The sequence below is a fragment of the Squalius cephalus genome (genome assembly GCF_949319135.1).
Source record: "Squalius cephalus genome assembly, chromosome: 17".
NCBI classification, from domain to species: domain Eukaryota; kingdom Metazoa; phylum Chordata; class Actinopteri; order Cypriniformes; family Leuciscidae; genus Squalius; species Squalius cephalus.
In genome coordinates, this window is record NC_137138.1 from 9882812 (window position 1) to 9907797 (window position 24986).

The 24986-nt window shown below is 38.7% G+C and overlaps 1 protein-coding gene across 10 annotated transcripts; it reads left to right on the forward strand.

Annotated features, from left to right (window-relative positions):
- grin1a (glutamate receptor, ionotropic, N-methyl D-aspartate 1a) lies at nucleotides 1-24918 on the forward strand. Of its 10 annotated transcripts, none has more exons than XM_079846782.1 (23): nucleotides 1-705; nucleotides 3208-3342; nucleotides 4181-4357; nucleotides 7109-7171; nucleotides 7956-8053; nucleotides 9119-9240; nucleotides 11016-11190; nucleotides 11445-11589; nucleotides 11796-11882; nucleotides 11964-12108; nucleotides 12955-13085; nucleotides 13190-13354; nucleotides 13545-13663; nucleotides 14125-14237; nucleotides 14330-14478; nucleotides 14555-14712; nucleotides 15161-15322; nucleotides 15572-15681; nucleotides 16015-16160; nucleotides 16516-16572; nucleotides 18709-18735; nucleotides 19160-19270; nucleotides 22955-24910. In XM_079846782.1, the coding sequence occupies exons 1-23, from the start codon at nucleotides 457-459 to the stop codon at nucleotides 23021-23023; spliced, it is 2913 nt and encodes a 970-aa protein (XP_079702908.1). In that variant the 5' UTR covers nucleotides 1-456; the 3' UTR covers nucleotides 23024-24910. The 10 variants fall into 10 exon arrangements, with proteins under 10 accessions (XP_079702908.1, XP_079702910.1, XP_079702911.1 ...); XM_079846784.1 differs by having other exon boundaries at nucleotides 11964-12099; nucleotides 12958-13085; XM_079846785.1 differs by lacking the exon at nucleotides 16516-16572.
- Nucleotides 24919-24986: the final 68 nt, after the last annotated feature.

Sequence of the window (24986 nt, forward strand, 5' to 3'; positions counted from 1 at the left end):
GTTTTAATTTGAGTACAACGCCAACGCGAGGTGCGGGGGCGCGCGTAAAAGTGCGCGCACAGCTGTCAGCACCAAGGACAGCTCCGCTGCAGAACAACAGCAGCCGACGCGCAAAGAGAAGAGAAGGACGATACGATACGCATCACTGAATTCTGCTGCCAGGCTTCATGTAGTATGTGACTTTCTCGCTCTGCCTGTCTGCAGCCTGACTTCAAGGGGGAATTAAGAAAAAGGCTGCAGTGAATGCCGGTCTCTCACATGCCATCGCCTAAATGAACTGGGCACCATGAACACATCGCCGCAGTGTGTGTGCATTTCGCAACTGGGATTCTAAAAATTGCCACACTGGACATTGCTTTCAATCTCCTCAACCGAATAGCCCCCACACGAGCCTCCGGCAGCGATAACAGGGGAGGATACTGGGGCTCTCCGTGCGCTCTTCTGGCCCTCCACACGATGCGTCTGCTACTGCTGGCTGCGTTGTTCTCCTGCTCCTGCGTGCGGGGCGGCTGCGAGCCCAAGATTGTGAACATCGGGGCCGTTCTGAGCCAGAAGAGATACGAGCAGGTGTTCAAGGATGCGGTCACCCAGGCGAACCAGGTGTACGGAAGGGATAAATTCAAATTGACCGCAATCTCTGTCACTCACAAAGCCAATGCGATTCAGATGGCGCTGTCTGTGTGTGAGGACCTTATTTCCAGTCAGGTGGGATTTTTAGCAACATCGTCGCACTGTGGAACCTCCATGTGGCAAGATCTAATCTTAAATGACATGACTGTAAATGTTGCCTGAGGGGTAAACATGTACATGCAATATGCACCCTTCAGAGTGAATTAATTTGTTTAGCTTTCATAAGACAGTGTTTTGAAATGCGTGATATTATACATTACAAGTAGCATTTTTTAGTTATAGAAAAGTGTAGCATTAAATATGAAAATATGTGCATTAGAAAGAGCGTCAAATATACTGATGCCAATTAAAAAGAGCAATAAATACCTGCAGGAACAAATTCTATCATCTGCCCCTTAAAAATGATTGATTGTTATATAATATAACTTATATAATTATATAAATCAGTTGATATATTAAATACTATTTTTGATTTGAATCAATCAAATTAATTGAAATGTTACCACATGAAGCACCGTTTTATTTATTTTTAGACAAACATTTTTTACAGCATATTGAGAGGTGTTTTGTCATTTTAGAAAAAAATGCTGAAAATATCAGTTGATATTATGCATGAGGATCCATTGCTACATATTTTAACCCTTAAAATAGCTAAAATGTCTTAAAATGTTGCCTAATGTAGCACCGTTAAGTCATATTCAATAATATTTTTGACTTGAATAAAACCTGTAAATTCGGATGTTCCCACATGAAGCACATTTTTCTAGGTTAGTAAACAAAACATTTCTACAGTGTAGGCACTGACCTGTGGAGAATTGCTTGGGCAGTCGAAACTTGTTTTGGATTGTGGCAGTAGATTGAAGCTGCGTAACTCGTTTAGATGTCTAAACAGGACAGCCTGCCAGTTGGTGATACACACAGGTCAATAGACTCACAGTGGGAGGAAAGGTTAACGTACTGTAGCTGACCCCACAGAGCTTTGATGTCAGAAATGAGTGAGATGACCACAGTTATCTCCATCCACACTCATCGCCCAGGGCAGCAGCTGCAAAATAAACTAGGTGACGCATGAAAAATCAATGACTGAGTTTCTATTTTCACAGAGTATTACTGTGCTTGATAAAAATAAAGATGGGGGTGGAGAGGTCAACATAGTATCAGTATCTGCAAAGATGTCTTTGAGGAGGATATACAGCTAATGTTCACTATAAATACACTGTATAAATACTAAAGTTAAATATGAATAAACTGTTAAGATTCAAATATTTTTGAGATATACAAAGATGGATGGATAGATACAAATGGATCATTCAGTTTTGAGGTTTTTTTTATAGCATGCTATAGCCTGAGAAGTGTAAGAGGAGAAACCTTGAAGTACTGCAGTAGCAATGTCCTACATGAAGTGTAAATGAGACTTTTTTCACTACTGAATAACTACTGTCACACTCGTGGGAGTAATTCAGCCTGATGCGTTGCTTCATTAAAAGCCTGCACACGCAAAAATCACATTAAGCGGTTCTGCTTTAAGTGCTCTCTGGGCCGGTGATGTCATTACAAATGTGCTGAGGTAGGAGTCTATCGTCTATCTCAGGGCTGGATACTGCACTGAACAAAAAAACGGGGCTGAACATGAATCACTCCCTCCCGTCCTGTTCGCTCTGCCTTGCTCATTCTCTCGCTAATATTCACACCAACCTCCCCCGGTCAACCCAATGGGTGTTCAGCACTCAATTATGTACATACCTTCAACAAATCTGGGGCCGTAAGGTTGTGCGGCTTGTTAGCAGAATGTCAGGATAATTGCTGAATTAATTTGGTTGTGTGAGATTCTTTCATGCGAAACTGCTGTATCGCTCAGTCTGTATCGCCTTTGGCTCACTGATGTCTTTGCCCACTCTGAAGAAGAGACATTCTATGACAGATGGAGCCAGTGCCGGAGGGTCTCTCTGGAAATACATAATGTTGCCAAACCTTTTTTTCTCGTTGTTTTTCCTTCTCAATACAGCATATTATTGAAAAACAAAAATAGCAGTTGCTTTATATTATAATTCTTAATTACTGTTGGTTATTGTTATTTATTGCTGGTCTTATGGTTTATGCAGCCGTTATTTGTGCAATAACAGTGGCCTTTTTTAGCTGTGCAACATGACGCTCATCTACATATTCTGCTCCACTTTATGGATTGTTTAGGTGAAATATATGTGATTGATTGATTGATTGATTTGGAAATGCAGCATACACTAAGCCCAAGACAAATTTCCCTAAGAGGACAATAAAATATATTGTATTGTATTGTATTGTATATGCTGATGAAAACTAATCAAATGAAGTGTATAACTTTAGTACAATTGGAACAAAGCCTCCCTTTTATATATGATAGGCAAATTCCTCTTTGTCTTTCTTGCTCCAACCAAAGATCCTTCAATCAATCAAATTGTCAATCTGCCTGACTGTGAAGTGATTTATAGATTTAGTCAGAGAATGAGCCCAGATCCATGAGTCATACCTATCACTCCGCTGTGATCCAGTCTTGACAGTAAGTTTGTATTGAAACCAGTTCTGTGATCCTGTTTGCAGGTGTACGCCATCCTGGTGAGCCATCCACCACAGTCTAATGACCATCTGACGCCCACGCCGGTCTCCTACACCGCCGGGTTCTACCGCATACCTGTAGTAGGGCTCACCACCAGGATGTCCATTTACTCAGACAAGGTGGGCTGCATTGAGAGAGAAATTTAATTATTCACTTTCAGTATGAATCATTTTGGGTGTTAGAAAAACACTTTTCATACTATCACGAGTTTAATTTGTCAGTTAAAAATGACAAAATTGCAGCTTGATTGGAAATGATGTGCGTTTAAAAAATATTCTGTTCACAAGTGATATTTACATGCCATTCTGTAGACCAGTGATGGGGGTTTCAGTGACTCTTTCTGCAGGATCTTACGCCAGCAGGTGGCGAAAACGAAAAGTGACTTTCGTTAAAACTTGGTTTCAGATTCAGAACAGATTCATTTGAAAACACTGATTCATTTAAGAACAAAATAATTGGCTGGCTGCATCCGAAATCGCAAAATTCCCTACTAAACAGAATATGCCAAGAGTAATATATCCGAATTCACAGTACTGATAAAAAGTAGGGAAAAAGTATCCGGATGACCTACTTCTTCTGGCGAGATTCTGAAGTGTGCATATGATGGACACTTTACTATCCCATGAGGCCGAGGGAGAGGATTTGTGAATGGCAGTGAAGCGACGCAACTGACGCTGGCAGGTCACATGACAATGACAACATGGCGAATGCATTACGTCAGGATTACATACTACACACATTCATCATACTATATAGAAAATATTATTTTTGGCAGTCGCAAAGTAATTTTTCAAATTAAGTACCTAATTTAGAGAGTGGAAAAAAAAAATTAACAAAGTGAAAAAATGCCTGTAGTTCAGCAAACACCCTTTTATTATTTAACTAAAATACAAAACAATGTAATTTTTAAGTGTAAAGTCTCCCACCTTTTTTCTTATCTCTTTATCCCTCTTCCAGAGCATCCATCTCTCGTTCCTGCGTACAGTACCACCATATTCCCACCAGGCACATGTGTGGTTTGACATGATGCGGGAGTTCCGTTGGAATCACATCATTCTAATCGTCAGTGACGACCATGAAGGCAGAGCGGCCCAGAAAAGACTAGAAACTCTTCTGGAGGAGAGAGAGACCAAGGTAAGATCCAGTTCCAGTTCCAGGATTCCCAGTGCGTGCTTGTATGCAGACGTGTGTGTATCAATCGCAAAGGTCTTCTATGTACGTAACTGTTTTACTTTTTTGTCATGTGATCACATCTCTCATGCCATGTTGTAAATGTTGGCTAACATTCTAAAACCAAAAGCGTCAGCCATGTCTAATGTGGTCTGATTTGACTAAACGTGCGTTATTTGCTCATTTCATATTGCTTTCGACCATAGTCAAAAACTCCTGTGTCTATCCACAACAGGAGCAAAATGAAAACCATAACCTGGGGCGTTGCAAAGCATCAGTGACTCTTTACATATTTATGCCATTTGTTTATACACTATATAAACTGGTATTTTTGTAGCCTTGAGCCACAGATATAAGTCTATCATCAGTGTCTCATGAGGTGGTTCAAGCTGTGATTGCTTCATACAGTGGTGCATTGTGGGAATTTTACTCTTACAGAGGTTCTACTCAGTTTCCTTGGGGATGAAAGCTAAATCACCATCCCACATCCCCCCTGCTCGGCGCTGAGGTAATTATTGTTGCCCTCATTGCTGCGAGAGATTATTAACAGTGAAACTATTTAGGTATGGTGCGAATTGAGCTACATTCCCACAGAGACGTTTCTGGTGCTGGAAGACTGTTGAAATACCACATAGCTGCTTTATTGGAATTTCCTCTAACATTTCTTCTTCTTATTATCAGAGGCATCATGCATTTTTTTTTTTTCAAGTGGTCACCAGCTTACTCTTTGTTCTGTTAGAGAAAAGACATGAAATATGGGCAGAATGCGTCAGCAGTAAAATTTATGTAATGACTAAATATTTAATATAAATATAATTATTCATTTTAAAGCAATTGACCTTACCATGTAAATGGGTGATTTCTGCCACAGCTTTTAAACAAATACCTTTAATGTATTGTGCCATTTACTACAACCTGAAAACATATTAAAATATTACATGTATTAAAAAAAAAAAAAAAAAAAAAACATATATATATATATATTATATATGTATTAGGAAGATGTATGTTTTTAAAACATACTCACATTCATATTTATGTTCGTAAATTATTAAACTTGATTTGTCTTTATTTCTCTTCTTCTATAATATGCTAATTTAAAGCACAGATGTGCTAAATAAATCCATTTGCCTTGTCTTGCCTAGGTTTTTATCACATTTTGTAGTTGAGTCATTAGTAGGAATGACTCATTGCTATTTATCATGCATGAAAAGCTTCTGCTTTTTGATTTACTTCAATGCAAAATTATGTTTGATTAAGGCTTAGTGAAGATAAAATCACAGTAATTCATGTCATATTTTAGTGGGTCCTTTTCATATGTGCTGCAGTCGAGAGTACACACTGGAATGAATTTACATTTTTATAAGAGCATTAAAAAGCCCACCAAGTGTTCCAAGGAAAACATTATTCCAGATATTTTAAACAATGTACATGTTAAATTTATTTTATGTTTCTTTTATTTGGCCTTTTATGCTCTGCTACTGAAATTGCTTTCTGAATTGACTTATAGAACAGAGTTTCTTTAACCTGCAGCCATTTTGTGGTGCTTGTATAATGTGCTTTTCTATCAGGCTCTCTTTTTTATTAGAGGTGCAACTCCATTTTAGAATTCAGAACATCATTCTCTCTAAACTTTCAGGAAAAAAAATTGTGGTACAACACTTTGTCCCCGGGAGAGTACATTAAAAGATACATCTTTGTACCTGATATTAATATGCATCCTTTAGGGTTAGATTAAGCACAATGATGTATCACTGATACAAGAAACTAAGCTAAAGGTAGCATTTTTCTAACCGTGTATTTTTAATTTATGTGCAAAATTGTAGCTCCAGATATCATGGTAGTTTTGGTCATTTTTCCTCATGTTTGTAATCATAATCTTTATTGAGAATGCAATAACTTGCTCTGAAATGTCAGCTATTCCTCTAAAGTGTTACTGGATAATAACCAAATAGCTAAAGTTTTCAATTCGCGTAGACTTTAAGAAAATATTTATACCATAATCACTTTTAATAGTTATAGAGAGACACTGTGTATTCACATTTCTAATTTCCTTTGAGGTGCCATAATGAGCAAATGCCACGACACACATATAGGTCATGCATAATTTCAGAAGCTTGAAAGGCGAATCGCATGAGAGCACATCAGGCCTATCGCGGTATTTGGGCAGTGTTGTGTGTCTATGCAGGGGAGGTTTATTTATATCACTGCAAAATGGCACCGTTTGAGCCAGGGTTTCCCTCCCGAGACCACTGCCCTCAAAAAATACAGCAACTCAAGATGGTGCAGGAGAAAAAGGTCATCTTAGTGAGCTTCTGCAATCATACAGCACTCAGAAATATCTACATTATTATTGAGCCATTTGTTAACTTGGCAGCCTGTCACAGTAGTCTGTCATCTTAATTGAATTTAAAGTAACGTCACATGAATAATTCGGTAGGCATTCACACACTGCTGCAAGCAGTTGATCTGGATTGATGGAAACGCACCACTTGGTTCCTTAAGTTTGTAATGTTGTTGCAATTTGCCATTTCTTGGTTTAGGTCTACGATCTTGTCACACGGTATATGATGTTTTTTGCAAGTCCCAGTGTTAGGGATTCAAATTTGGAGCAGAAAAGTGAAAATTTGTTGGTTGCTTTACTGCCCACCATTTTCAACTGTTTATAATATTCTTCTGTGTCTGCATATTTTCTCTGTGCACATTACTCATCAGAATAAAAAAAGGAACTATGAAAACCAAGACCAACTGTCCTATGACAACAAGAGAGGACCTAAGGTATATTTGCATGGTCAATGCACGCCGCCCTCCAAAATCTCTAAACGTAGCTACTAGAAACAGCCCAACCAATCACCGGCCAACCCAGAAATGCCCTTCTCTTGGTAGCACGTGTTTCTTGTTACGTTGAGAAGTTACTTTTCCCTTTTTTATGATTTAAATGAAGAATGGATTTCTTTTGAACGATTATTATTTCCGTTTCAAAAAAATTAAAACGCTCCGCTTCTTTCATTACCATTTTTTCCTTCTTAATAAAGGATGATGCATGACTCAGAAAAAAAAAAAAAGAAAAAAAAAAGCAATTCCATTCCTTTGTGGAGATCCGATAGTTTGGGACTCAACACTCTCTCAGATTCTACTTCCTATTGCAGCATCCCCTCGTTGCTCTTTTTTTCTCAAATCTTTTTCTTTGGGGAAATGACGTCCTCTCACCTGTCACTCCCCTTTCCACCTGGTTTTAGTTTACGGTTGCATCGGTCTCACTCCCCGAAACCTCTAACATGCACGTCCTTTCTCTGAAGCCTTGATAACCCTCAGTTTGCATGCGACAATGCCGAAGTTTTTTTTTTTTTTTTTTCAAGCTTTTTTATTCTTTTATTTTTCATTTTGAAGCAGTTTTCCTGGAACTCTATAATTTCCCCCCTTTTCAGTCCCTCTTCCCAAAAAAAAAAAAAAAAAAAAAAACCCAGAAACAACCAAAACAACCAAAAGTGCTAAATGAGGCAGCATGGTTCAGTTATGGAAGTAAATAGCCTCTTTGACTGATTGTGTACCCCAATCTCAGGCCGAGAAAGTGCTTCAGTTCAACCAAGAGACTAACTTAACTGCTCTGCTCCTGGAGGCCAAAGAGCTGGAGGCTCGAGTGATCATTCTCTCAGCCAGGTAAGAGGTTTACCGCATGATGTTATCTCAGCAGCCCGCCAAAATCTCTGCAGCTCGCTCTTCACTGTATAATTACCTGCAAAAGAGTAATGAATCAGAATGAGTCATCCACATATTTATTATTCTTGTCACCCTGCTGAATAGACCAGCATATGTTTTGGCTGCTTGTGTTTCTAAAGGGAATGTTCAAGGTGCAATACAAGAAAAGTTAACCCTAAAGTTAAAACCCTTTTTGTGTCAAGTTATATTACATTTTACAACTTCATTGTAGGGTGTTTATAATTAACTAAAACTATTAAAAACATTTTTGTTCATTGAAATAAAGCTAAAAGAAAAGAAAATATAAATATGAGATGGAAAAACTAAATTAAAATTAGAAATGGCAACTAAACTGAAATAGGTTTAGGTTGAAACACTAAAATTACTAACTGAGAATAAATAAAAAGCTGATATAAAATTAAATGAAATAAAAATGAATATGAAAACTGAAACCAAAAATAAAAGCTAATTCAAAATATTACTTAAAACTATAATGTATATACAGTAAATAATACTAAAATAACACTGCTTTTTTGCTATGAGAATATATTGCCTAAAACCCTAAAATGGCCATAAAAATGGGATACTTATGGATACAAGATTTAATAGATGAGTTCATGTACAAGTAAGTGCTTTTATAAAATTAGGAGGAGTACTAACAAATTGGCCCATTTAATTCCATTGTCTGTGCCTCACTCTATCCTTGATTTTTTCAAATCAACATGCCACAAATGCCTTTGAGCTTGACTTGTTCTGAACCTGACTAGCTTAACTAGCAAGACTTTATCAGAAAATCCATGTCAGCGACAGGTTTTGCAGGTGCACAGCTTTGCTATGCTGGCCCACCAGCAAGACCAGCACAAAAACAGTTCTACCCAGCTGGTCTTTTCAGCAGGGTAGGCCTTCGAAAACTTTGAAATAAATAATACTGAAAAGTCAAAACAATGGGTTTACAAAGCAATTTCATACTTCAGTGAGCTTCTCATATTTCTGTCAGCGGTTGTAAACCTGTCTATCTGCCTTTAGTGAGGAAGATGCAGCCGCCGTGTACAAAACAGCACGCTTCCTGAACATGACAGGCTCAGGCTATGTATGGCTGGTCGGGGAGCGTGAGATGTCCGGTAAAGCTTTGAGCGAGGCCCCTGATGGTACGTACTGTACACCCACATCAGTATAACTGAGACAGAAGCAGAGGAAAAGAAGCCATTTGTCTCAGTTGTTCTTTTAACTTTGACTATAGAGGTTTTATTGATGAAGCGAGTTGTGAATGTTAGTGTGTGTACGTGTGTTTGTATATAAATTAACCGTTTAAACATTTAAGCACTTTATGTGTTTAAAGGTTTTAAACGAGTCACTTTAGTTTACACCATAACGGTTGCGTTCTCTGGTTCACATGTACTCATGTTGACCTCTAGAGGTTTAATTAAGAAGGTACCAAAAGTATGTTATTGTCATTAAGTGTGTTTTTTTTTTTTTTTTTTTTTTTTTTTGCTGAAATTGAAAATGTGTGGTTTTATCATGTTTATTATATTAATAGTCTGGCTTTCGTGAATTTATAAAGGGTGTTTTTCCAACCCTCCCTTTGACGTGTTTCTGGTATTGGTAAGCTATAAATGGCCTTTTATGTCCCAGGCACTGCACAAGTAATGTTTTTTTAACCCTCTGGTGCTCTTCTGACATTTTTTAGCGGGCATGTTTTTTTTATATATATCCTTTATCAGAATGGTACAAAACTTGGTAAAGGTTTTGGCATTTGCTAGTGAACACACAAAAAAAAATCATAGACATGATTCGAAAAGGTTAAATTGTCCTGAAATAAATAGTCACACTTGATCCTCGCGATCAAAAATACCCGAAATGTAAGGAAAACGAATTTCATCTAGTGGAAACTTCTGGTATTGCGCCCAAACAAAATCTTACTGAAAGCTTATTTTTTGAGATATCAACCTTTTAGAGTAAATGTGTTTTGAGAAAATATATATTTTATATAAAAATTGAAAATAGTATTTTTGTGCATTTTTCATAACAATAAATGTAAAATTCTATAACTTTTTTAAGTACACTTTTTAAAACTCTTTTCACTTCAACAATAATCTGCCATGTGTCGTCTTTAAAAAAAGACCAAACTTAAGTCTGTGCTCAAAAACATTCAAGATTTATGACAGTTTAAGTCGGAATAAAAAGTGAACAAATGGATAATAACTACAGCATAAATGAAACGTATTACCATAAAATCCCTTAAAAATACAAAATATGAAATAAAAAAAACATTATCAAACTAAAATATAGTACATTAATTTAATAAAAAAATAATTTGACCGCCACACGAAGAGCACCAGTTCACACTACTGTCGTTGTTTCTCCCAATACACTTGCTCACTTTTACCCTGGCAGTGTTTTTCTTGTCTTTGTCCACACTTAAACACTTGTTGAGTCTTCACAGTAAACTTTTGGAGATCTCTTACAGAACTGGATCTTTCAAACCCTGCTCCAATAAACAAAAACTCAGCTGAAGTTGGATTTAAATATGAAGTATACCTTAATTCTAATATATTTCATCAATCACTGTGTGTTAGTGTCTCACTAATTGGACAGGACTTACCACCGTTTGGGAGTAGGTGGCGTTAGTGGGATTAGTTCAGTCAATCCAACCTCAAGGGTCAAAGCTTGCATTTTGGGCAAAATGTCTATATACCTGTGTAATATACCTGTGAAGGACAAAACTATTAATTTTACATGCTGACTCTAATTGGCTCAATCTACCAGTGGAAAAAATTTGACAAAACATGATATGACATCTGATTTGAGAGTCATTTCCCCATGCTGGCTCAAAGGGCGACCCTATGGGTTTTTTGCATTGGAAAGGGTTCATAAATGTCAAGGGTGAACAGCTCACTGCTTCATTTTTGACGTCAACACATAGGGCTGATTGGCCTCCAGCTCATCAACGGCAAGAATGAGTCGGCACACATCAGCGATGCCGTTGCCGTCGTAGCCCAGTCAATCCAAGAGCTCTTTGAGAAAGAGAACATCACAGAACCTCCAAGGGGCTGCGTGGGCAATACCAACATCTGGAAGACCGGGCCACTCTTTAAAAGGTCAGTTCTACTAAAGATCATGCATGCAGCTGACCTGTTTATTTGATTTTCTAGGATTTGTTATTATTTTCCTCAATGTACAACTTGAGGGGGCATCCGCCTCATTCTTTGATGGGTTTTGACAACCACAGGCAGATGTTCAGAGTGATCTAATGCGCTGTCACATCACATGATATTTCATCTATGGAATTTTTCATGCATCACATCCATATACAAAAAGTTACTCACATGTCAATTCTGGCTGCACTTCACAGGGTATTGATGTCTTCTAAGTACCCAGAGGGTCTAACAGGACGCGTTGAGTTCAATGACGACGGAGACAGAAAATACGCTCATTACAGCATTCTCAACTACCAGAAGAGCAGACTGATTCAAGTCGGCATTTACAATGGAACACAAGTACAAGTCTTCTTTCACAGTGTTTAATTTATAATTTCATGACATGGGTCCTGAATCATGCATTAGTTCCTGTGAGACATACAAAAAACTCTGTAATGGCACTTTTGGAATCTATATAGGCAAATTATTTTAGATTAGAGGATTGAACAAAGATTATGATTATGACTATAAACATGTTAATTATCAACTATAACTATCTTCATTAGGTGGTGATGAATAAGCAGAGGAAGATCATTTGGCCTGGAGGTGAAACAGAGAGACCGAGAGGATTCCAGATGTCTACTCGATTAAAGGTACGGAGTTCACTTTTTTTATCAAAAATGTCCAAAAATGTTTTGGGGAAAACTGAACAAAATCGCATCCATCTTTTGCAGATAGTGACCATTCATCAGGAACCCTTTGTGTATGTGAAGCCAACTACGCTGGAAGGGACCTGCAAGGAAGAGTACACACCTAATGGAGTCTTAATTAAAAAGGTGATCTGCACTGGACCAAATGAGACCATCCCAGGTAACCCATCAGGGACGTTTATATTGTCACTGTGCTTTTCTACATCCGCCGTCTGGAGATACATACTGTACATACATACATATATATGCAGCAGGTATTTATATATGTATGAATGTAGCAAGTGTGACTTGACTGTGGGCATGTGAGTTTGTGTGAAAGTCTGTTTTAAAGCCGATTTTGTGTGTGTGTGTGTGTGTGTGTGTGTGTGTGTGTGTGTGTGTGTGTGTGTGTGTGTGTGTGTGTGTGTGTGTGTGTGTGTGTGTGTGTGTGTATTTTACATTGTGAGTGTGTGACTATTTCTGCTTGATGCAAAATGTGTGTGCATGTGCTGGATGTTTGCAAACTATGTTTGTGTGTTGCTTGGGCTTCCATCGTAGCATTCTGCTTTGCGTATAGTGCAAGCTGTGGGTATGCCTTGTGTTGTAGTCTAGATAAGCTACAGGTAAAGTGTGAAAGTCAGTATGGAAGGATTGTACTTCTTTTAGATGCTCCCATCTGGCTATTGAGTCATTCTGACCACAAGAGTTGCGGCTACTTCACTTTAATTCAGCCAGTACCATAGATGAATTGACAAAATTTATTCGCAAAGCTTGTTAATATTTTATTCAGTTATAATTGTAAAACAATCTATGACTGGCTGAGTAGCAGAGCGAAAGCTGTATTTGGAAATGGAACTGATCAGACCTCAATGCTGTCTAACAGTTGAGAGCACTGCTATCTAAAAGAGAAAGACAATCTCTGAATAACTGAGTGCATTGGGGTGAGTGGAGTAAGAGTGGTGGGCTTTCAAAATATAGATTTTCCTCATGTAACTTTATCAGATGGAATGAAATTTGACTTTTTCTGGTTTGGTTACAGGACGCCCAATTGTTCCCCAATGTTGCTACGGATTTTGCGTTGACCTTCTGATCAAATTGGCAATGACCATGAACTTCACTTATGAAGTACACCTGGTGGCAGATGGAAAATTTGGAACACAGGAAAGAGTAAGTATACTTTCCTATTTTGTCAAGCATAAGCAACCTGATTATCATATGAAAAATTCACACAACAAATAATTTTGCTTTCTATTTATCATTCGGTGGCATAGGTAAATAACAGTAACAAGAAGGAATGGAACGGCATGATGGGTGAGCTCCTGGGTGGCCTTGCTGATATGATTGTTGCTCCCTTGACAATCAACAACGAACGAGCCCAGTACATAGAATTCTCCAAGCCTTTTAAATACCAGGGACTGACTATCCTTGTGAAAAAGGTACAATCAAACTGCCACACACTATCTGTGTTTTCATTACAGATCGTCAGTATAACACTGTTGAAAATAGCAGCATTGCTAGTCACCACTTGCTAGTCTCGTTACCGTATTGCTGGTACCTACCAGAGCAGGTGTTGAGTGAATGGAATGTGCTAAATGTATGTAAGTGGCCATGCAATGTGTGTTTCAGGAAATTCCTCGTAGTACACTGGACTCGTTTATGCAGCCATTTCAGAGCACATTGTGGCTACTGGTGGGTCTATCGGTACATGTGGTGGCGGTGATGCTTTACCTACTAGACCGGTTCAGGTACAACAAGACATTGGGTTGAGAGTGTTGCTAGCTGTTCCATGTGTGTTCATAGGGTGCTGTGTGTGTGTGTGTTGTTTGTTCTGTCTTTTTAGGTAGTTTGTTTCACTCACTGGGATCATGTAGCACCTTTGTTTCAGGATGTCTCAACAGTACATGAGAGTGCTGAACACGTTTCATTGTTAGTGTCGCCATGGAGGTGGGGAAGGTTGAGTGGCTGCACTATGTGAGCCTGTTCTCTTTTCCCTCTCTTTCTGTCTTTTCCTGTCTTCTCTCTGTCTCTTTGCTTTGCTTCCACGGCTTTTATAATTCTCTCTATGGTACTGGCAAGTGCTAAGTGAACCAGAAACCAGAAATTGGTTCTCATTGGGATACTGGAAAATTTGGTTCAAGCCTACTTATGTGTTTCTTTTACCTATTTTCTTTCTGATCATGTTCACTGTTTCACCTGGTTTTTCCAGCCCATTTGGAAGGTTTAAAGTAAACAGTGAAGAAGAAGAAGAGGATGCCCTCACCTTATCTTCAGCTATGTGGTTTTCCTGGGGCGTCTTGTTGAACTCTGGAATAGGAGAAGGTGTTGTGAAAGTCAAACTTTGCTTCTGGTCATGTGAAATTAAACAAATCAATTTTATTTGACATATGTTTGACTACTTACATGTTGTCCAGGTGCCCCACGAAGCTTTTCAGCAAGAATTTTGGGAATGGTGTGGGCTGGCTTTGCTATGATTATAGTAGCATCTTATACTGCCAACCTGGCTGCCTTCCTGGTGTTGGACCGGCCTGAGGAGCGCATCACCGGCATCAATGACCCAAGGGTATGTTTCTCTAAGCACTTGAAGTACCAAAGTAAAGCTTTCTAAGATGTATACAGTAAGTTTGCATTTTTTCCAGCTAAGGAACCCATCAGACAAGTTCATCTATGCCACAGTAAAGCAGAGTTCGGTGGATATTTACTTCCGGCGACAAGTTGAGCTGAGCACCATGTACCGCCACATGGAGAAGCACAACTATGAGAGCGCCGCTGAAGCCATCCAGGCTGTTCGGGACAAGTGAGTCCCTGCTGGGTAGACACCAGCAGATCTGGCCTCACGGTCAGTCAGTCAGTCACACGGTGTTGAGGGTCCTGGGCCTGTAGGTCTCAGGTATATAAATCAGTGCCAGAACTTGCTGCACTAACCTGTGACCCTGGCCCATATCCCTTCTCACAAGAGGCCCGGCTATGTGCCACACATAACATATATTAACAATAAGCTAAAGAACAACTTTTTCAGGTTTTCAGCAAAAACGTCATTGAGGGAATCCAATGGGGGACAAAGCTCCACTCGTCCGGCATTGGATTTCATTTGCCTATGAGGTTGCAGTCTAGTTTTCTGGTAACACAAGTTGCACAAGAGGGGTGGGTGGGGGCGGGTGCCTCGAGTGTGTTGTTTCTCACTGTACTGTTGCACCGTAACCCCCCACCCTTCCCGTCCTCCTCCCTTCCCCCTGCCCCCACAGCAAGCTGCATGCTTTCATCTGGGACTCTGCGGTGCTGGAGTTTGAAGCCTCGCAGAAGTGCGACCTGGTGACCACGGGAGAGCTGTTTTTCCGTTCGGGCTTTGGCATAGGCATGCGCAAGGACAGCCCCTGGAAACAGAATGTGTCCCTGGCTATTCTCAGGTCTGTCCCAGCCGAAGCAGCATATTATATGCTTCTGTATAGTTTTATGTTGTATAAAATCTCATCACTGGACACTTAATCATCTCTCTCTGTGTATTTCCCCTCTTCCATCCCTGCTCTGTATTCTGTGTGCTTGAACATATAAGTGTTTGTGCTAGTGGTTACTTTGTGGGATTTATCGGTACTTTCTCCCAAAAGCAACTTAGTAACTTTAGAACTTCTCTTCCTGCTCTCCACCACCCCTTGCAGTTCCCATGAGAATGGCTTCATGGAGGACCTAGATAAAACCTGGGTGAGATACCAGGAGTGTGACTCAAGGAGCAATGCCCCAGCCACACTCACCTTTGAGAATATGGCAGGTATGGTCCATTTAAGGTACAGAGAAACCTAAAAGAGATTGGACAAAAAAGGTACAGTAGGTAATGTATTGGGGCCTTTTTTTGTCCAATGCTTTTAGTTGTTGTTTTATGCTCACCTATGTTGGTGTTCACATTTGTAACAAACTCATTAACCTTTAACATCCATCCATTTTGCATGGTTTTCAGCAGCAGACCCTAAGTATATATGGGCAATACATGTAGGATTCCATCACACAGAGGCTCCATCCCCTCCAGCTCCTCTATGGGTTGATTCGAAGAGTACTGTGTCTCCGTTAATCGTCTGACAGTCTCCTTCATCCCTCTCATTCACAGGTGTCTTCATGCTAGTTGCTGGGGGCATTGCAGCAGGGATCTTCCTCATCTTTATCGAAATTGCATACAAGCGCCATAAAGACGCCCGCAGGAAGCAGATGCAGCTAGCCTTTGCGGCCGTCAACGTTTGGAGGAAGAACCTACAGGTAAGGCAGCTCTCTCCTACAACACAAGCTGTAAAAAGAAGGTTGAACATGAGGGAATGACCTCCCAACAGACTTTTACATAAGAACTACTTTTTGTACAAGGGCTTTAGTTCACAAGTTTTTCATACATAACTTTGCAAAAAACAAATCCTTGGTTGCACTTTTAAACTGATCTATGATGGCACTGTTTGGTGTCGTGACCAAAGGTGGACGATCTTACTTACATTGCGTGTTCCTAGACTTCTAAAAGGGCCAACAAAGAAAAACTTCCCTCTTTCCCATTTTCATGGCTGGTCTAAGATTGTCTAGGCTGCCCTGGTTCAATCAGCCTCCTTCTTCTTATCTGTACCAACAGGACAATAAGGAGAGCTCAGGGAGTCAAGCTGTGGGTGCGGCTGGGACTCCATCTTTAGTATGTAAAACAAGCTGATCCGTCTTGTTGCCACGTCATCCTTGCTAAGCGAATTAGTATATTTAAAATTTGCTGATATGCTTAGTTCATTGAAATATGAAGCTGCTTTCATGGCATGAACCACTTAAATGCTTCAAACCACTTTGCGTATTAAAGTTAGATCAAATAAAAATCCCTGAAGATAATGTAGACTGCAAAATTAATGTGTACAATATTAAACAGTTAATGTTGATTAAGTATACTATTAGCGTACGTCATCAAGCTATACTAAAGAGAACAGACCGCTATTAAGAAAACAGGACAGAGCACTAATTGTCATCATTAGCAACAGATATCCCAGCCTATACCATTAAATATAGTGCAAGAGTTGACATAAAACATATTATAGAAGCCAATATTTCAAAAGCCTTATCCAGCATAAATCCATGCTATAGTCTAACACAGTCCATTCGAAATGTCTGCTACAAACTCTTGCTCACCTGTGTGTCCTTTGAGGCCAATGTCTTCTAGTGGGAAGTCCTGGGAGGTCTTCCCAGTGAGACTGTGATATTTGGTGAGGGGTGGGCCAGTGGGATGGGGACTGGGCAGAAGTACATTGAGGCTGTGAGAGCCTCAAGCTGCTTCTTTATTCAGAGTGACAAAAGGTCAGAACTGCTGCAATAGAATAAACAGCAGTGGCAGTGAAAGGTAAGATCACAGTCTCTTGTCTTTGTGAACAGGTCAATTTACTATCAATGTCTGTCATCTGCCTCACACGTATAATCGTCTCTGTATGTACATGCATGTAGGCTCTTATACAGAAAGGTCAAGCGTGCATAAACTAGCTAGGACAAAAAATATATATATATATTTGGAGCCTAGATGATCTATGCCTGATAAAAGTGAAGGGTTAATATTAAGCTATCACTAAAGTTAGTTTGTATGGATCATTAACAGAGGCGTATTAGAATTGGTTTTGTCAGCTATTCCTTTCTGCATAAGAATTTACACAACTTTTTGAAGGAGATATCTTTGAGAGCTTGCGTGTGTAAATGTTATAAATGTTTTGTGTGTGTACTTCAATATGAATGTTCATATCCAAATACCACATTTGCACTTCTGTGTACTGTACCTTCATACAGGGATCTGCGTGTAACACACACACTGCACTTCTGAATAACCTGCCCAATTTGCAGTTTTGTCCACTGGGCTGTTCTGTTGTCATCTTAAAAGCACAGAAATATCAAAAACATGCTGCCCACAATTCAATGGTTAATGGTTGTTTCTTGGAGCAGAGCCCATTCAGAAGTGCACTGCCTTCAGGAAAATGAGAAAACAAAAAGGAAACACTGAAAAAAAGGACGATGCGAAACTAAATGAAGCGTAAATGTGCTCTCATGAGATACTATGTCGAGGCTTGCAGCCAGTTATGCGTCTCACTGTGCCGGTGGTCTACATTGGTCCAGCATGCTAATGCACAGACAGTGCTCTGACAACAGCCAAATGGGGCTTTTTGCTGCTTCTTCTTTTTTTCTTAGTGAAAAGCATCAAATTGATGCAGGACACACAACAGTGTGTTTCGCATTGTTCTTAGACCGCAACGACATAGTGGTAAGTCCCAAAGTGGGAGATTTTTAATTGGTAGCAGGGGTCGAATGATTTTCATTTTAAAGGTCCAAAACAAAGGTGAAGATGATCCTGAGAGTCTTCCATCAGCCGAAGTCAACTGTATGCTTGTCCATATTTTGCTTACTTTACCCATACACTTGCTCCTACCGCCCTCTGCATGAGTCTAAATGAAATTCACACCGCGCTTCTCCCAACTCTCCGATAACCTGATGCAGTGTGTGTGGTGTGAATTTCCGTTATACCCTACAAAAAGTATAACGCTAAAAGAGGGTTCTTATAAGTATTCATGTATTGATCAGTATTATTTCATATCCTGTGCTCTTTTGGCATTTTATTGGTTGCTGTACTTCCCTATAAGAGTGTTGTTTTGTTTTGTGATATTACAGACTGCTTGGCTTTGATGTCATTATTTCCTCAGCAAGCTCATTTTGCTGCCTTCTGCTTCTGCTTATGGATCTTAAAGTCATATGATCTTTAAAGCAAGTGGATAAATATTTATTTATTTTTCTTTTTTCCTCCCCAATGCAGCCCTCTTCCTCTGTAGAGACTCAGGATGTAAGAATACCTTAATTCGACCTTTTCTTACACAAACACACCCAGTCTTGTGCATTACCTTAGTACCATTTGTAGAGGCCAGAGAGTAGCCGTGTGGGGCACCTTTGTTGGACAGTGGGAGGGAAGGGTCAAAAAGGTCCTAATCTTCTTCTGTGCCTAAAACCATAACCTGTTAACAGCAAGTATTTATGAAACAGCACAAAACAGATGCCAAGGAAGATCATTTGAAATTCCTGCCACTCTTTGCAACCAAATCTGTTGCATTCTACCAATTCTCTTTATGTCAAACAAGCCTGACTTCCATTCACATTTATAGATTGTTGGGTTTAAGATAGTTAATCAACGGGGAATTAAGGGATGTGGTTTTGGCAGTTGAAAACCAGCCAGAGAACATGAATAATTGTTCTACGTATATTTATTTTAGGATAGGAAAAGTGGTAGAGCAGACAGCGACCCAAAAACGAAACCCTCTTTTAGGTCCATCAGTACCAACCTGGCCTCCAGCATCAAGAGACGTAGGTCCTCCAAAGACACGGTAAGGAGGTTAAGGAATGGCATCTCTTTTTACTCGACCGGTCTCTCTTCCTCTTTCTTCGTCTGTCTTTCTCTCGTCCTATTCTTCCGCTCCTCTCTCTGTATCTACTTTCTCCTGTCTTAAATGACATGTCATGTCTGAAACCAAGAGAGCCGCATTTCTCTCTGGTTATTCCTCCATTCCTGGCGCCACGGCCACGTGTCTGTCAGTCAGTCATCGAGTCACCATCCAGACCCCATCTGTCAGTTAGGATTTAAGAGCATAGCCATCCTTAAGAGTTAAGCTGAAAAGGTTTTTAAAACCCAATGATGTCAGAATCAGGGAAAAAGTTCTAACCTAAGAGCTGTTCCAAGAGGAGGGGGCGCTGCACAATTCCTGATGTTTCTGGGCTGCTTCTCTCCCTTTTGCAACCTCTGGATGTGGAAGCGTGTGTTAGTGCGGGTGGACGTGTGTGCCTCTTTTTGGTGGGATGTTGTGCGTATTTGTGTTTCTTGTCCGCAAACCTGCCTGACGTGATTGATATCATGAACAGTCAAATCTTGCAATGTTTGTTTCCCCGACGGCATGCTTTCGTGTTGTGGTGTTTGATCAGAGCAACCGATGCCATGCGGAATAACGTTTTTTTTTTTTACAGTGGAACTTCCCTTTCAGAGTTTGGAATCATCAATTAACAATGATTTTCTTTTGCACAACTGTTTTGTTTAAGGTCCTAACAAGGTTTATTTCAAGGAATGAGAATTTAAAATGAAGATTCTGTCATCATTTACTCACCCTCATGTTTCACCAAATCTGTATGATTTTCTTTCTTCCATGGAACACAAAAGGAGATGTTTAGAGGAATGCCTAAATTGCTTTTCTCCATTCAATAATAGCAGCTTTAAAAGGGATAAAAAAAAAAACGATTTATGTGCTATATTCCAAGTCTTATAAATAAGTCACAAGACATGCTAAACTAATGTCGTTTGATATCAATGACATAAAGCCTGGTGTGACGAGCAAGGTTGAATGTAGGCGTGAATTAAATTTGAGAGCTATGAAAAAAAAATTCAGCGAATAATGGCTCAAATTTCCATCTGATCCTCACACAAAATTGTGTGGCTTTAGAAGATTTGGAATATAGTGCTAACCACAAAACTATGATAAATTAATCACTACATAATAATTAATATTACTATCTTTTTAAATAACTTAAAATAATAAATGAATGTGCTGCCATGGTTAAACCTTTCCCGTTATTGATACAGTTCTAAACAATGGATCCTTATACTATGAATTGGTATTTATACTAAATACTAGACTAAATCTATTTTCTGTTTGTTTTTTTCTTTAGCACTAAATTGCAATTTTTCTCACATTTTGTTTAGGAATTATGTTATTTTTTCCCCTTTTGAATGTTTAAGAGAATGGGGAAAGTGGGGTGGGGTGGTGAACGGTGAAGAGAAGGCACAGCAATCCAGGTGAAAAGAGAAAAACAGAGTAACCATCCACAGTGTTTAATTCATCCTTTTATTTTTTGATATCAGTGTCGCCTCTCTTTCTATATAAGTGGATTTATATGGATTTATAACTGTCGACGTCCCCCACATGATGTACATGCTACACAGCCTCTCTCTTCCTCTGCAAGCATGCAATATATCTGTCGTAGAAGTAGAGACGTGTGTTTTGGTTGCCTTAGTAGAAGTAGTTGCATTTATTTGTGGTAGTGATGATACACACACTTTTTGTCTCTTTTGCTGATTCACTGTCTCTCACCAGGGGGCACTGTGGGCTTGATTTGGAAGTGCCAACAGCAAGCCTTCTGAGTGAACATAACAAGAACTCTCTCATTCTCTCTAAGGCGTGCTAAGGGCATTCTTGATGCAACACCAACGAAGAAAAAAAAAATACTGAAAAAGCCTCCCGGTGTCATCAGAAGTATTGCTGAATACATCTATTCTGCAATACGACAATGATGATTTTGACAATGAGAACCTTTGCCTTAAGATTTAGCTTGCCTTAAGATAGAGTTGTTGCATCATATTTTGAGCTTTTATGCTTAATTATTGGCAATGCCATTGCAATAAAAAACAGTAAGCTATAAAAGAGGACACATGCTATAATTAGTATGGTACATTTTAAATGCATAATTAATATGCATAACTGCTTATTTAAAAACTTACACCCAAACATTGCATGTGTCCTTGGTTTTTGCAGAACAATTTTGTTATTTTTTAAAATGTATAGCAATCTGAAAGTCTTCGCTGCTGCTTTTCCATCAATATATGCATTTTTTTAATGTAAATGTATTCCTTAGGTGTGTACATATTATATTCTCTTCACATTTAGTCAGTCTTGATTAGCAGACTGCAAAACGTGTGTCACTTACATCTTAACCAAAAAAAGCTCTCTGTGCCTCAGTTTCACAGTGTGCCACAGCAAGGAACAGAATTAAAAATAAATAAGAATTAAATAATACGGTTAGATCAAAACACTTTGCTTAATCAAAATGTCCTTGCAGTTGCAACATGGCAAGCCTCACTGAGAGACATTTTATAGCTTACAAAAATGGAAATTGAAAGCAAAAATTTTTTTGTTGTGGAAATTGCCTTCTGACTGGGCACCTGCATGCCATTGAGTGTTTTGCCAACTCGACACTGCAGATGCCCATGTGAGAAAACAGCTTGTTGCCCTTCTAACACATCTAAGCTTGAGATGAGGAAACAGGAACTGCAACTGAATGAAAATGAAATATATTATAGATATAAATATACAGTGGCCAAAAAGTATTTAGACATTTAAGCCAAATTTAAATATGTATTAATGTCATTGCATTAGACAACAAAATACTGCATGAAGGCACCTGGTATGTATTTTTATTCATTTTTTTAGGTTTTAAATTATAAATAAAACAAATGTAACACTGTTCGAAACAAAGACAAAAAGTATTTGGACCATTTCTGGTTGTCAACAATTGAACCAACTATGTCCAGATAAACTACAACTGTGTTTGTTTACTCCGCTAGGACGTTAGTCTGAACGTGAGGGGAACTGATACTATATATCCACTAGAAGCCACATTGAGCCAACTGGGTTAAAAGCTATTGTAAAAATAGCTTGGCAAAGGTCATTGGTTGGCATCACTGGTTTGCAGATGTCAGTTGGTTTATATTACAGCTGGTTTACATTATATTTAAATTATGTAATGCAATGCCATTCATATATATTTAACTAGGTATATCGCAAGTGTCCAAATACATTTTGACTTTTGACCTAATACTGCTGATATAAATAAACACAAAGGTTATTAGGTGACCTAAAAACAATCTCACAGCAGAGAACCTGCTTCCTCTTCTTTGAATATTATTCTAAAAACCTCCTAAGGCAGCAGGATAGCTAGAAGAACACTTCTCCCACATTGTTTAAAATTTTTATAAACCTCCTTGGATGGTTATAAAATATTTAAGTGTTGCGTTCAATTGCGAAACATAGCCTTTAAAATGTTTTCAAGCCAAAATTGAGCAAAATGCATTATGATGACATCTTAAGCATTCAATAATTGAGTCCTTGTTTCTGATTTGTATGCTACGTGCTGCCTTAGGGGTAAAGAAGGAAATATCTTTCTGGGATTTTGGGGAAGATGAAAGGTAACAGTCGCACTAATGCTCTCTATCCTGTGTGTTTTCTACCTTCTCTCTCTTTCTACAGCAATTCCCACCCACAGACATTACGGGCCAACTCAACTTGTCCGACCCGTCTGTCAGCACGGTGGTGTGAGGCAGAGAGAGAGAGGGAGAGTTTAACATAAAGACATGTTCATTCTTTAGAGAAAAACAAAATGGAACTAGAGAGGAGCGTTGTAGTACCACTCCTCTAGGTTTTGCACAATGGATCCATCACGAACGAGAACTACTGAGCCACTTCACCTTTATGGAGATCCAATGTTGGAACTTGATGGTGGACTGAAAGGAATGGCATGACACTGCAATGCACTGGAACGCTGCCAACACACAGACCATATAAACACATAAACACATTCAGCTTGAAGCTAAACTTAGTATACACTATCATCATCATTCCATCCACCAGAACTTCTTCTCTATACATTCTTTCTGATTATGTAGAAATATTTCTTATTAGTGGTTATTCCTATGTTGATTTAGTGGTTTAAGTATTGTACAGTATAATTTAGAACAAAGAGCAAAACTTTTCATGTCGCAAGGCCGATTCTAAGGCCGCTATTTAATGAATTAACTAGCTGTAGTACGTATAAGATTAATTATATTCATCATATACATATGACTATTTATCTTCTTTAAAACATTTTATTGTTTTACTTGCATTCTGTTCATTGTTTTTTTATTCTTTGTCTATATAATCTATAAAGCAAAATGTCAGCCAATCAAGCACATAAACTGTGCTGTTTCAAATATCATTGTCTTTCATATTAATTCTATCATCCCTCTGCATGTAATTTGCATGCAAAATTGTCCCTCAAGGATTAGGGACAACAGAAATATTTTGTATACCCCTCCACATATCACAGAAAAGAGATATAATTAAAATTTTAGAATGAAGATGTGACTAATTGCACATGCAAACTCTCCTTCAAACTCAACTAGTACAAACAGTTCTTCCTCTTTAAAGTTCTTACGCAGTCGTTCTCAACTTCAGTCTGAAGGGTGCATCAAGGGGCCAAGTTTTTTCATCCAACTAGCACTTGACATCTCATGCAAAACCATCTCTGTGTGTCATCCCCACAGACAACCCCAGAGATCTTTTACATGAGAAAACCCCAAGTGTGCCCCTTTATTTTCAACGCTGGTGCTGCAGTTTCGTATACACCTATTGGTTAGATGGCAAAACTGGCCCGTTCCCAAGTTCTGGAGTTGAGAAACATCAACAAAAGCTGTACAAATAAGGACAGATTACTGTAAATGTTTACTTATATGACCTATGGAAACTCCCCAGTAAGAGAGATCACTTACCTAGCACTTTAATGTGAATCTGTCAGAAGCTATATGCATATGGAATTATGCAATTTGCCAAATGTTGATTGTAATATTCGTACTTGATATGAAAATGCACATTTGAGAATGTGAAATATGTTATGTGTAACTGTCAGCTGTTTGATTTGAACAAAACACTCATTTTCTAGTTTTCATATCAAGAGATTTAGACAGATTTGTTTCTAACTATGTCAAATTCTTCTGGTACATACCGCAGATATCCTCTGTTTACTATCTGCTGACTTCTACTACTTTAGGTTTTAGCCTTTTTAAACTGACAGGTGTATGCACAGTATGTTTTTCTCATTCCTTGGGTCAATGAATGTGGTTTGTTCTCTAGAGGAACAATTATACCTGATTTCAGGGCATGTGAAATTTGAATTCAGCTCATGTTGCCTGGACTGCTAGATTGTCATATGAAAATGTTGAAAGGAAGTGTTTTTATGAGAAACTGTCACACTGTAAATGACACACAACAAGATAAATTACATCACACATACAACACACACTCCTGTGCATACTTAAATTGCTACATATATGTTTCAGTTAATTTTAGATATTTCTTCAAACGAACACATAATGTTTGCATTTTGACAAAAATATTTAGAAATAACATTTCTGTGCCAATAAATTTGTGCCATGTCAGTTCCAGACCACAACTAGCCTAATTGTCTTCTCAATTTTGTGAGCATAATGTGTGTAATATTATATTAACTTTAGAAATATCCATT

Bases quoted from the DNA above. Each gene is read 5' to 3' on its own strand.
- grin1a (XM_079846782.1), top strand. From the start codon at position 457: ATGCGTCTGCTACTGCTGGCTGCGTTGTTCTCCTGCTCCTGCGTGCGG. The intron at 7,172-7,955 runs GTATATTTGCAT...CCCCAATCTCAG, and splicing joins ACAACAAGAGAGGACCTAAG to GCCGAGAAAGTGCTTCAGTT. The intron at 16,573-18,708 runs GTATGTAAAACA...TCCCCAATGCAG, and splicing joins CGGCTGGGACTCCATCTTTA to CCCTCTTCCTCTGTAGAGAC.